We start from the raw sequence: 13,906 nt of genomic DNA, 5'->3' as shown, positions 1-13,906 counted from the left end.
TGAACGGTAGCTGGTATAAATCCTTGTAAATCACCCACTCCTTATCCAGGAAATATATAACTCTAAAACATTTCACAATACCTTTCCAATCAATATAAATGCCAAACAAATACTGACATGATATGATGCCCAGAGGAAACAAAAGAAACGTAATTAAAAACTTTGGTGCATGTGGAAGTAGAAGCAGACTGTGCGCAATATTGTCACCCTGTTGTGTAGTCCCACAAACTACAGCTTACCACATATTGGTACATTTTTGGCTATACACTCAGCACAATCTCTCTGGGATTGGTTGTGTCCTACTGTAAAAGGAGGAATGTTCGCGTGCATTTCAATTTCGCGAGCTCCAACATTCGCAAAATTAAATTGCACATGAAAGTTCTTGCCTACACAATATAGATTGGATGCCAGTTGCAATTCGCAAAAATTTCATGCGCCGAGAAGGCCGCCGGCTCGAATTCGCCAAATTTTCATGCCGCAAATATATCATGATTTACAGTATTGCTATTCTATTCTGTAGTAAATATATTTCATGGATACGAGCTGAATAGCATCAAACTAAAAAGTGGTGATGTAGAACAGCATGATGTTGTCATGACAATACCTTTCTCTTCTCAAAGGTATGATTTTTTTTTCTCAATCTCTTTCTCTCTGTGTAGCTCTTCTCTCTCTTGCTTCTTTTATCCCACTCTTTTCTATGTTTCTCTTTTTACATTTTCAGTGCAATTCTTGTATGAAATGTTACACTTGCAACTCAATAGGTGCAACGTATTTTGAATCTCTGCATTTCATGTTTTCCCAGAGAGATTAATTTCTTTGTTGGGTTTTTATTAATTTCCATGCCATTTTCTATGTACTAAAAAAAAATCATGCTATGGTGTGTTTTGTAGCCTCTGTCGTTATCTGTGTATCCACTCTCCATGATGATTATGATGTCTCTTTATATCAACAACATTCTCATGAACTGGTTGCAATAATTATGAAATACTGCTTCTCCTTCAGCCCCTGCATGTATGGTAACAAAGACCTAACATCGCAAGGGCCTCTTTCACAAATTAACTCGCATGAGACCTTCACAGAATATCTCAATACAGGAATAACCAAATCCCCACACAGAAGACTTCTGATTGCAAATCTTAGTCATTGACGCAGAGTGAGGAGATTCAAGACAGCTGTTACAGATAAATCTAACTGATATCTTCATCTTCTCTTTGTATTTTTTATTTAAAGGGACTGTACAGTGGTAATGGTTGAGGTAGGGATTCATGTGTTGAACATTCCTAAGTGAGATAATGAAAAGCCTCTTATGAAATCTGAAAGAGCATGTAATTTTAAGAAAAATTGAACGTTTATTTGATGAAAATTGGTTTTCGAATGGCTGAGATATTCAAAAAAGTGTTAATAATAAAAGGCGACATGCCACAACTTTATTAGGATCTCTTTGTTTCACCTTGTTTTTGGATATCTCAGCCATTTCAAAACCGATTTTCATCGAATAAACTTTTGATACCCCATAGAACTGCATGCTCTTTGATATCTCATAGAGTGGTTTCTGAATATCTCGCAAATATTAAAAGCTAAATCTTCACCTCGACCAGAACTGTACACACCCTTTAAACCAAATACATTTTTAAAACTGATAGAAGTTCATACAGTACATGTATGAGATTGGAATACAAAACAGATTTGTATGTGCTGTTTAATGTATGAGTAGTTACCTGTGTATATATGAGTCAGCAGAAACTCTTTAATTTAATCATGAATGTATACTGATTAAAGTAACACATCACAGAGCAGTTTCCCCTTAGAATAGACATGCAAGATTGAATTGAGCACAGTTCCTTCATGACCACAATGTAGCAGCAACTGTGCTTTAAACACATTGCCTCGACTCTTTATAGCCAATTTTGAGTCAGTGACGGAGTTGGGATGCATTACTTAAAAAAAAAAAAAATTTATAACCTCTTGTCCTGCTTCAGACCGTCAGTGTGTGCATAATATGTAATAATACCAGTCACTGTTGCCAATATGTGTGTGGCTGCATATAACTGGTAGGCCCTAACTGCGCATACAACATGTATATAGCCCAATTATAAATGCATGGCTGTACCAATACACAACATGCAATTACCTTGTGCAGATCTGTAAGAGCGCTGATAATGTTTTGCTCCACCTTGTCCCATGTTGTAAATCACCAGATAGTAGGTGAACCAGCCACTCTTTCCCTTGTGGTGTATACATGTATGTCCCAATAGGCTTTTCTATTTTTTGTGTCATTATTTTACAGTCCCTCCATTGGGTCCCCTCTAGGTAAAACCAAGGAGGTTGAAGAGATGGAGTAACAACAGAGTTATTCCCTTTGATCTATGTTCGAAGCCGCTGCTCAAAAATATTTGAAGCATGTGCCAAACAGGATCTGCCGCGCCGATACGAAAGACAATTGACTCATGTCTCATTGCATAATCACCAGCCATTTTCAAAGGAAGATATTGTACAGTTTTAACATTTTCACATAATACAGCTCTGATTTACACTTTTGCACAAATTTCTGAATGGAATTGACTTTTGTTTTACATGCTTTATTATTAAGTGAAATTCCATTTCATTTAATAAATAGATAAGCAAAATATGGCCAACATTATGATAATGTTCAAAATGAATCTTCAGATTGCTCAGCAAGACGGCAGCTTGGAACATCGATCATCAAAGGCACAAGTGCACCTGTGGAATTCTTTTGTACATCAATAGAAATCTGACAACTGTTCGAATAAATTACAGCCAGTTGGAACTCCATGTATAAAACCTCCTTGGTAAAACTACCCTCCCCAACCCTGCAGTCATTTTGGATTGCTGTTGCTATGAAGCACTTATGCACAACTTTACGCACAACATTGGATCTTAAATGCAGCTTGAAGATCTTGTGTAAAGTTATGTACAATGTACAACTTGTGGCACTTACATGCACAACTCAGATTTTTATTTGACTGCCCCGAGTTGTGCATAACTTTACACACAATTTTACGCACAACCTATGGACCTACACACAACTTGGGTGCATGCGCTCAGCTTTATGACATAGGGCTGAAATTGTAGAAATGTAAATAGTATATATAATAATAATATATAGATAACAATATCACTTGGGAAATGGTTATTTGGAATGGTTATTCCAGTATCATATCCTTCTACCCCTACAGATGCATGGAGTTTTGAGCAGCACTATGTTACAGTGTGTGTGCAGTGCTTCCATCCAGTTTGTAGACCAATTGCTAAAACTGCCAAAGACAATCCTGAAAATGGAGGAAAAGATGAATTGCCAATTTTAACACAAGCACTTAGTAGCTTTGTGGTTTACCAGCTTTTTATACTTCCCTACATCCTGCATGTTTACAATATGCTTCAAAACATGCAGCAGAAGAGAAAACCTGAGAGGTGTGGCTGTGAGATCCCCATTAGCCTCTAGAAACAGCCATGACTTGACTATTAAAGCACTTGATACATCTTTGGTAATATTCAAAAAGTCATATGCTGTCAAAACACAGCAAGGTAGACCCTAATGGCAGCCCAGAATACTGTACGAGCTGAAATTTTAGTGTACATATATTTTAGCGAATTGCTACTTGCAGGACATTTTCGCATGTTATTTCGCGGTTGCGAGGGTCTAACTGCACTCACTTATTCGCATGTAATTATTTTCGCCTGTTCTTATTTTCGCGGTTCAAGGGCGATTCGCGACATTCGCGAAAATAAAACCACCATGAAAATTTCAGCTCGTACAGTACTTGAGACATGATTTTTTGTTTTAAATGTGCAGTGGTATGGAGCTAAGACTAGCATGTGCTACCTTTCTCCCTGTGGAATGCTTAAAGGAAACAGACCCAGGACTCAAGAGGGGCCTGTTGTGTAAGCCCTCTGCCGTTCATGCATCTGCCACATTTTGAACATTGGAATAAACCAGGTCATACACGGAGTATCTAGAACACAATTGATATATTAGGTCCAGTCCAAAATGCAAGTGCTATACTTTATACTGTATGCTACACACAGGGAATCATGAATATAATGAATTTGAAACTTTTTATAATAAAAGAAATTATGTGTAATATGCTCTCTTAATGAAGATGGTTGCGATCATCATGCCATCCAATAATCCTTTTGAATCCTGGGTCCATGTGCCTTTAAGAATCCACAGTCTGACATTCATGTAAAACTTTATTTCATGTTTACATCGCCTACACAGTGGATGATGGAGTAGAACTAACAGCATGCAAGTAGAGCAGTAAAAATTATATCAACTACCATCAAACAGTGGAGTATGTTTGTACACATGTAAAACATGAAATTAGTAGTAATGTATGCGATAGTCAAGAGGTGAATTCTACCAATGCATAATGAAGTATTTGAAAGGTATGTTGAAATCATGTAGTGGCATGTGTAAGTAGTATTTTAATTTCTGGTGACAAAAATGCTTAAACTGTAGTAAAAAAGAACAAATGCTTATATTTTGTATACATTATGTAGTTCTGACTTTGCAATTAACATAAATCTGCAGCATATATGGGTCATGAAAGTGTTGACAGTAAATAGGCATGCATGAATATAAGCATTAAAATATATAACCATACAACTATACATTCAGGCATCTCTTCAAAACCTACAGAATATAGGATTTAATCTTGCCTTTCACATGTGGTGGTATGGAAAGTACTGAAGTATCACAGAATTAATCTCTAAATATACAAGATTAATATGCAATAATGTGTGTGAAAAACCATATTGCATCACATGTATTCTTTCATATCTTTAATAAATATATATGATCGGAATAATATCATTGTATCCTTTCTTATTGACTTCTAACGGTGCCAAAGGGCAAATTTTGATAAACTTCGTATTTTCTACAAGTGTCAGAGGCTGTGTTTTCAATTCAGTATTTCATTCTCAAGTTACTTAGAGATTGAGATACTGTAGGTACACAGACATAAGCATTCATTCACATTATCATTCATGCACATTATCATTCATGCAAGTACAAACACATACATTTTCTTTTTTTCCTAGTGTATCACATCATTAAAGGGACATTGCAGATGACCTATATATCTTTACATTACGCAGTTCATGGATTGAGAGTGCCTTGTGTACATTTGTGGAATTTATTGTGGTCCTTGAGCAAACAAACCAATACTCTGAAAAACCCAAAAGATATTACACTGAACCAGGGTGATGACATAAAGAGGTTCACATATTCCAGTCATGTACAATGTACATAATGTAACGGTGCAATTCAATAACAATATAGGCCTACCACTTGCTCAACAAGTTCACCTGTGTAGAAATTATGTATGCCTTCTTCTTTTGTTCTGCTTCCATGAGCACCCAATCATGCATTTTTATGTGTAGCTACTACAAAAAGGTGTATGTCACATTCCTCGTTTACTGTGATTTGTTATGAATTCTGAAAAACATTCTACTCCTTATCCCAATCACTATGAATTCTGAAAATATGCACCAAGTAGAACCGATTTCTAGTGTTCAAATGCAAAAGTCTGAAAATCATGCAGGGGTCTCCATTAGGGTGGAAACGATATCACAGACAGAACTGTTGCATGAAATGCAAAATATATACCGTACGTCAAAAAAAAAAAAACAAACAAAACAATAAACACGGTACCCTCCGCAACAATAACTTTAAAATAGTGAATCAATCGAAATGCAAATTCAGGGTATGAAACTATAACTAATTGCCAACATCTTACAGAAAAACCCCATTTGATTTGCTTCAGTGGTCAAAGAGAAATGAGGAATTTTGTAGAGCACGTCAGGAATCTCTTCCCTCCAAGTTTTGTCTATTGTGTTCACACATTAAAGGCATAATTTACCATTTGCAGATGAAACAAAAACCCAGCATTAGTGCTATAAAATAGTTCTAAAATGTGAGTTAGGGATAGAAACAACCACTGTGAAAATATGAATCAGTAAAATTGATGCTAAGTATTGTTAAATATACAAAATGTGAACAATAGTTATATAAAAATGTTTCCAGACTAAACTGTATACCATTACGGTTTATTGAGAAAAATACTGACATGTCTTTATATCTTAGGCTTTATTGCAAAACTCTTATATGGGAGGGTGTTTTGTGGTACAACAGACCTACACATATGCATGACAGGCAATATCTTTAACATTTTTCAAATGACTGCTCCCAAAGGTAAGCTAGACCTTTAATATGCAGTTCCAAGAGCATCCAAGTGCTAAACTTGGAAAAATCAGACCCATGACATGCATTACAACAATCCACATTTCTCTGTGACCGCTTAACCAAGTTGAAAGGGTTTCCTGCAAAACAGAGATAAAATGGTACATTTCAAGACCTTGAAGTAGCATTTAGATGGTTTGATCATATTTAATATTATCGATGCAAAAATCTGATTGTAATTTTGTTGGGACACACTGTATAAACATTGTATAACAGCGTCTATGAGGATTTGTGCCTTACCTAACTGGATGCTTTAGCATTTCACTGGTCAGACCATCCTGCGCCAGTTTTTCTGTATACCACTCAGCAGCTGGAAGAAAGGAATACATCAAGGGTAGCAAAATCAGCTCCAAATCACCATTTACCACTTGAGATGTCGGGATGATTATATGTACATGTGAATAATAACTTCTAGGATTTAGAATCAGTAAAACAAGGCTTTTCCCTTCTCTTTCACAGAGATGCTGTTCCTGAAGGCAATATGAAAAATTAGATATAACATATAAATAAAGCAAAAAGACAAACATACGTGTGCACTGTTTGTAGTCTTTGGTGTAGCAATCGCTACCTGAAAAGTTGTGGGATGTGTGTGTATATGTGTGTGTGTGTGGGGGGGGGGGGGGAACTGGAATTGACTGTGGTTGAAAATAGTGATAAAAATGATAATGATGAGATCTCCTTTGGTATTAAAGCAACATATCAGATGCATGTCACCTTGATTTGGGGATATTTGCCCAGTAATGCACATCTTTCTTTCTAGCAGTGATGGGAAATGTCCACAGCATTGAAGAAGAAATGCAAAATGTGCAAAGAATGTGTCCAAATCCCACTACAAAACTAATCCAAAACTTTTCCTGATAGCAGATACAGGCCATTCCAACAAAATTACCAAATAATTGCATAATTTTGGACATATTTGATGGATATTATTGGATTGGGGATGGAAGACGGAAGAGACAGCAAAACAGAAGTGATACCTCTAAAGGGAGTAATTGATTGAGACCATAAACACCAGAACCAAGACGAGGACACATCATGAAGATGTGACAGAGAGGGCATGAAATGGTACGGCATGATGAGCTCACCTTCATGGAGGGGGTACTTCACACTGTAACCCGGCAGTGGCAGGATTACATCAAAGATGGTGAACTGACCAATATTCTCCTCTGTGACATACTCCACTACCGGCACTTCACTATCTTCACCTAGATTGGAGAGATAGATAGATAGACAGATAGACAGACAGACAGACAGACAAACAAAGACACACAGAGAGATGGAGATACAGATTGTCAGAGAAAGAGAAAGAGAGAAAGCACAAGAAAGAGAATTGTAGTGGGTTAGATACAGCACACAAAAAATAATTCTGAGCAATAGATGAATAACTTCAGATGTAAATGCTTGCTCTATCACATAAGCATGGTTGTTTGATTAATAGCAGTCACACGTGTATATTGAACGTTTGACATTTTGTAGATACGTATGAGGTCTTGTTGCCCTAGTGACGAATATGTTTTGTGGTGCATTTTGCAGAGCAGATGACATCACATTATGGATTATTTATGAATTTCATCATAAATGTGAATGCACCTAATAGAGACAGTCTCACCTTCCATACTGGCCTTGGAGGCAAGGTCGCCGACCACCGGAGACATGCCATACTGCTTCAACCTTCGGGAGGTGATCTGGTTCCAGATGTAACTCTGGTAGCTGTGCACATAGATCAGCCTGGTGTTGCGAGGAATCTTTTGACAGAGAAATATGCATGCATTGTTTGATTCTTTGCAAGTCTTTTCAAGAACTGGGGGGCGTTTCATCAACGAGTTCGTCGGAGTTTTCACCGACAAATTTGCTATCAGCCAATCAGACGCAAGGATTTACACTGACAACTGTTAAAAGCTAATGAAATCCTTGGTCTGATTGGCTGATAGCAAATTTGTCGGTGAAAACTCCGACGAACTCGTTGATGAAATGCCCCCCAGGACCAAAAAAAAAGAAGAAAGAAGCAAATGCACACACACATACACACACACAAAATTAGCTACAGCTGGTGAGTATTTTGACAGCCTGTTTGCTGCCATCTAGTGTTAGAAGTGAGAAAGGGATAGTTTGCTTAATCCCTGCTCTACGAACAAGCACTGCAGTCCTTCTCCCAACCAAAACCACTTACACTCCTTCCTTGTAACTGTAAACTGGCATACACTTCAGTAAGACTCTAATATTACATCACTTTCTTCTTATTATTATTATTTCTTTTTTTTACATCTGACTTCTATTCAATTTCTGATGTTCCGTCAATGCAAATTTACTTCTATCTGAAAGGTAACTTGAGTATGGCATGGATGTGCACTTTCAAATCATTTGGAAAGTAAGATATTTGGACAAGATATACAAAGAAACTGAGAAGCACAAAAAAAAAAGGGAAGCTATGTCAGATGATTGAAAAGTAGTGGCATAATCTTTCTGTCATTAAGCCAGATTTGTTCATATTTTCTCTATCTTCTAGACTATTTCCCTAATTTTGATCAAACCAAATCTAGTCATTTGGTCAACTCTTATCATATCAATCATTAATAAAAGGCATATATGAAAGACAAACAGCAAAAACAAAGAATATGAGATCTCAAATTGGCAGCAGAATCATTTGATGAGAAAGGGAGAAGCTAGAAGAGGGTGACTGGAGCACAAACCTGGGAGATGCGCATATGAATGTGAAACAGATATACTGGAAGAGTAAAAATGTAATGTGGTGTAAAGCAAGGTGTTACCGGTAAATAGCACAATGGAGTATCAAAGTGTAATTATATCATAGCCATTCATCACCATGGAAATTGGTTCTGAACAACCTCACTCAGTCCAAATACCTGTTCACATTATTGCTGCTAACCATGAACGCACCTGGTTCCAATCCAATTGCTTTAACAAAAGACTGTGACATCATCACTTTGGTACTATATATTATTGGTTTAAGCAAGTTTTGAAGCCTAATGCATTTAAGTAGATCCTTCTAGAATGATACATGCAGGCACCATGAAACAAGCAAAGATACCACAAGGTACAGAACTGGTGGGAGTCCATACACTGCATCAAAAGATGACACCAGGGCCCCATTTCATAAAAGATGTTAGGATGGCAACTCTTGCTGGAATGACAACTTCCCATAGCAACAGCTAATCAGGAAGCTGGATTCCTGTCGTTGCCATGACAATTGCCGTTCCAGCAAGAGTTGTTATCATATCAACCTTTTATGAAATGGGGCCCTGTACTCACCGAAGAGAAGGCAGCCAGGTAGTCGTTCTTGGACTTGAGCAGCCCTCTCAGCAGCTGCTGCTCCACCGATCTCCTCCGGTGGTTAGGGAGCATCGCTAGGGTGGCTTGGGCATCTCTTGTCTCCATCCAGTGGCGTCTCCACCCCTCATCCTCCTGGTCTGCAAACAATAAAGAATGGACAATCACATATTACTTGATCTAACAACTTTTGAGGAGCAAGCATGTCAAAATTTCCTTGTTCAGAATCAAACATGCCTTCCTTTGTGTCAGATAAATCAAATGAATGTCTCACAATACTGCATCTAACTGTCTTGACCCGATCTGTCTTTCTCTGTCTTTCTCCAACTACAGATTTCCATAAAGAAAATATTTTTCAATTTAATACTGAAGTCTATGCTATCCTCCATCTCCTGTCTCTCTTCTAAAAAAAAAAACAACAACTATGAAGAAATTTAAAAAAAGAGAAAAATTCTCTCTAGGATAACTATCTTAATGCCATCCACATTATGTATCATATACAGAAAACACTGGATATGCTCAGCAAGGTATTCAATCTTTCAGCATCATCATCTCCACCACCAATTTCCATCGCTATCAAAGTATAATCATTATTACATCATTGTCTTGACAGTACAATCCACACAAACTGGGATTTTATATGCCATCAAATCATCATCATAATTATCGCTGTTACCTCATATCAATATATCATACAAACCAGCATTAACCCATTGAGGATGGTTTGATATTGATACAACACGCATTTCCCATAGACATTTGCCCGAGTACACTCGGGACTCGTCCTCAATAGGTTAATACTGCAACTTTCATTGCAAAGCTTGATTTTGATCATGATCAAAAATTATCATCATTATCATTATCATCATCATCACCATGATCAATACCACCACTTTCATCAGTATCTTCATCACATACAAAACATCATCATCAACAGAATCACCAGATACTCCTGCAAAATCTTGAGTCTTCCTTGGCATCATCACTGTCATCATCACACTCATCATCTTCCTTATCATTGCATCAGTTCTCAACATCATCATCATCATCATCATCATCATCCCAGCAAGACCACCAGATTTCTATATCCACTATCACTATCTCCTCTTGAATCAACTATTGGTACCAGGTGTGCATTGCTAAATCAATTGGCCAGGGAGATATGAGTATAAATACTTCAAAAGACGTTACTGTAACAATTACAACAATTGACAGCACTGCTGCTTTTATGAGTCCAAGTAACACAAGACTCTAGTGCTCCATGGTACAAAAGCCTGCTCTATTCCGAGTCAGGAACTATGGCTCTAGATAAGCTTGCCTAATGAATGTTCCATGCTAAAACAGAAGAGCTTGTTATGTATATACAGAGAGAGATGCTTTGTGAGTGCTCTGCATGCATAACTTTAACTAAAGCAAAAATAACAGAATCCTTTCAATTTTATTGCACATCATACATGGCCACAGGAGCTATTTTCTTTAAAAAAAAATTTCATGGACATTTTTGGAGGCAAAATTGCAATTGATAACATCATTGGTAGGGACCCAAAGTTTCCTCATTTCCCAAATGGGCATCTTCCACCCCCCCCCCCCTTCCCTACCCTCACCCCCAACAAATCAGGAACAAGTGCAATGGAGTAGATTGTCTTAGTGACTCAGACTCTTTAACATGCACTTGACTTACCTTCTTCTCTGGGCTTAAGGATCAGATCAACAGCCGTCTGCCACTGACTCAACAAGAGTGCCCTGGGATGGTGATGTAGATATGTGGGGAGGGGGAGGGAGGGGGAGGGGGAAAGAGGGGGGAGAGAGAGGAGGGGGAAAGGAGGGGGATACACAGAAAATAATGATGACTGATGATACAACAAGCAGGCACTGAGTAAATTTGATTGTGATGAATGGATAATGATTATTTCCGTGCAATGTCAACTGAGTGATGTCATAACGAGTGGCACTTTGGACAATTGGCCGCCATGATTTAAAATTTCTAGAGGCAATTACGAATACTTCTTCATCAAGACATTGATTTTTTTATTTTCTTCTAGCCTGTTTTGAGCATTAGGAGTTTAAAGTTTAAAGGGTGAGGAAATGGAATGTTATATATTCTTTGAGAACAAAAATGCACAAGTTGTAAGATTATCAATTTGTACGCATCATGTGAACTTCAAAGACTAGATTAAATAAGCGTTACATGTATGTTGATGGGAATAAACAATTTCACAAACACATATACACACACACATACACACAAAAGGGATGAAACTTCGCAAACTAGAATTTTGAAATATAAGTCTCCTGCTCTCGTCCCCCCCCCCCCAAAAAAAAAAGACTTCAGTACTTTATTTTCAATTTCAAACTCGCACTCACCACAAAAGATTGAAAGTTTGAAATGTTAGACATGAGGGAACTTCAAGGATTGCAAGAGCAGCACCAATCTAAATCCCTGGGCCCCATTTCATAAAACTTGTAGTCAGTGACAAGTCGTAATAGTTGTTACAAGCTACTGAAATCCTTGCATCTGATTGGCTGGGAGTGAATTTGTCACAGAAATGTGGCAGTTGTAACTGATAACAAGTTTTATGAAACGGGGCCATGACCGGTCCAAGCTGGTAATCAACTCTCAAAGCGGTTCAATTTCAAATACCAATGACAATTGTTGGTGTGTCAATAATGTGGACTTGACTGTAAAGGGAAGCATCAGTACTCTGACAAACACTCACAAGGGGAAAGCATTCTCCACATGAGGTCTCACGAACCTATTTACACGCAAATGCGTGTGAGTCACAAGGACTATTTGACAACACACATGTTCAGATGGATGACAAAAAAAGAGAGCTTTTATAACTAGCTTTGTCTTGGGACTGGCATTATTATCTACTGGGAAGTTGCCAAAAATGCAAAAAAAAAAAAAAAGAAAAAGAAAAGAGGGAGGCACATTGAGGCAATCGAACAACTTTGTCGAAGTAGAACATACAGCTTATGTGGCATGATACTGAACGGTGCTTCGCATGCAATTTACGTCAAACTACAAAATCATAAACTTCATCATGTTTCAATGTCATGTGTTCATGCAGCATGCTAGGCACCTCTGAGGTAACAGAAATGACTTGTGTATGTGTCAAGAAAGCAGCAGGGTGTATCCAGTATTCTGCTGAGACAGCTCAAATTTACTACCAGTACCACAATAATCATGGTACTCAAAAGACCATGTACACCCGGTATACACCTTCCAAATGTTAGCCCAAATCCTACTTGTTTATATTTTAATCTGCAGAAATGGGTGAACACTTAGGAATGATCCCCCTTGGCCCAAAGTGACAGGTGTATGAAGTTTAATGGATAAAAACAAATCCATAGGTGCTTAGGGTCAAAGCCAGTAATCTGTGTCCAGCAGGTCAATGAACAATTAATCTAACTTTCTCATAGTCCAAAGACTGCACTTTACCTGATCTGTGAAATAATGAGTATTGGTGTTAACTTCCTTTTTTCCACCACTCCACCCTCCCCCTTTTCTTTCTTTATTGTTCAAGCACTTCTATTACATGTGTAGCATCCAACCACTCTTGCACTTCTAAGCAAACTACAAAGTCTGGCTTCCTCTCTTGACAATCATGATATAGTCTCAAAATGCATCATTACACCAAGTATGATTTTAAATCAAACTTGTTTCCCTCAGCCATCATGATAGCTATACATATACTTCGGAATTTGACTTGTGCCATTACAAAATCAATGGATATATATAGTTGTCTTTGGATGATTATCACTAATCCTGGCACCGATTTTCATGGAACAATATCAAAATTACATTTCTTCAAATGCTTCTAAACATGTGACAATTTCAACTCTGACTCTGTCCCTATGTAAACCAAAACCTCAAGACCCAAAATCCAATCAGCTCAATGTTGGACATACTTTACACTGAAAGTCTGTTACAACCTCTCTATGTTATCATACATCCACAGACCTTTGATCAGATACCAAAAAGTATTGCTTTTGACACTAATATGTAAGTGGAAAGCAAAGTGTGAGCACAGCATCTACTACAACACATGCCTGGAGCTCCAGTGAGAGACAAGTAGCAATGAAAGGTAAAGAAAACAAAATGATACATTTCATTTTTTTAAAATATATGTACATTTCAGAGATGCTTTAAAAAATGACAGGTTGTGTCTATTTGTGCATGTTATAACTTTTCTCAATTCTACTATGTCTTTTATCATTACTATTAAATACTACTATTTCTACTGCCACCAACTTGTTGGCAATTTATCTCCCATTTCAATCCCAAGAAAAAATTAACTGGAGTATATGTGATGGCAGAACCAGGACTCCACGACTACACAACCAGACAATGTT

At 37.6% G+C, this 13,906-nt stretch overlaps 1 protein-coding gene across 1 annotated transcript in view; it reads right to left on the bottom strand.

Moving 5' to 3' along the window:
- LOC139709031 (pseudouridylate synthase 7 homolog) overlaps positions 1–13,906 on the bottom strand; it is a 154,739-nt gene that overhangs the window by 422 nt on the left and 140,411 nt on the right. The window contains exons 10-14 of the mRNA XM_071620999.1: positions 11,232–11,293; positions 9,533–9,690; positions 7,872–8,007; positions 7,348–7,467; positions 6,503–6,572 (exon numbers count right to left, since the gene is read on the bottom strand). Of these exons, the coding sequence (XP_071477100.1) occupies positions 6,503–6,572; positions 7,348–7,467; positions 7,872–8,007; positions 9,533–9,690; positions 11,232–11,293 (546 nt within the window). The remainder of the gene's footprint in view (positions 1–6,502; positions 6,573–7,347; positions 7,468–7,871; positions 8,008–9,532; positions 9,691–11,231; positions 11,294–13,906) is intronic.

The sequence above is a fragment of the Diadema antillarum genome, unplaced genomic scaffold, assembly GCF_040938485.1.
Source record: "Diadema antillarum isolate AM-2024a unplaced genomic scaffold, OU_Dant_1.0 seq00001400_RagTag, whole genome shotgun sequence".
NCBI classification, from domain to species: Eukaryota; Metazoa; Echinodermata; class Echinoidea; order Diadematoida; family Diadematidae; genus Diadema; species Diadema antillarum.
This window is presented reverse-complemented; position numbering and strand designations above follow the sequence as displayed.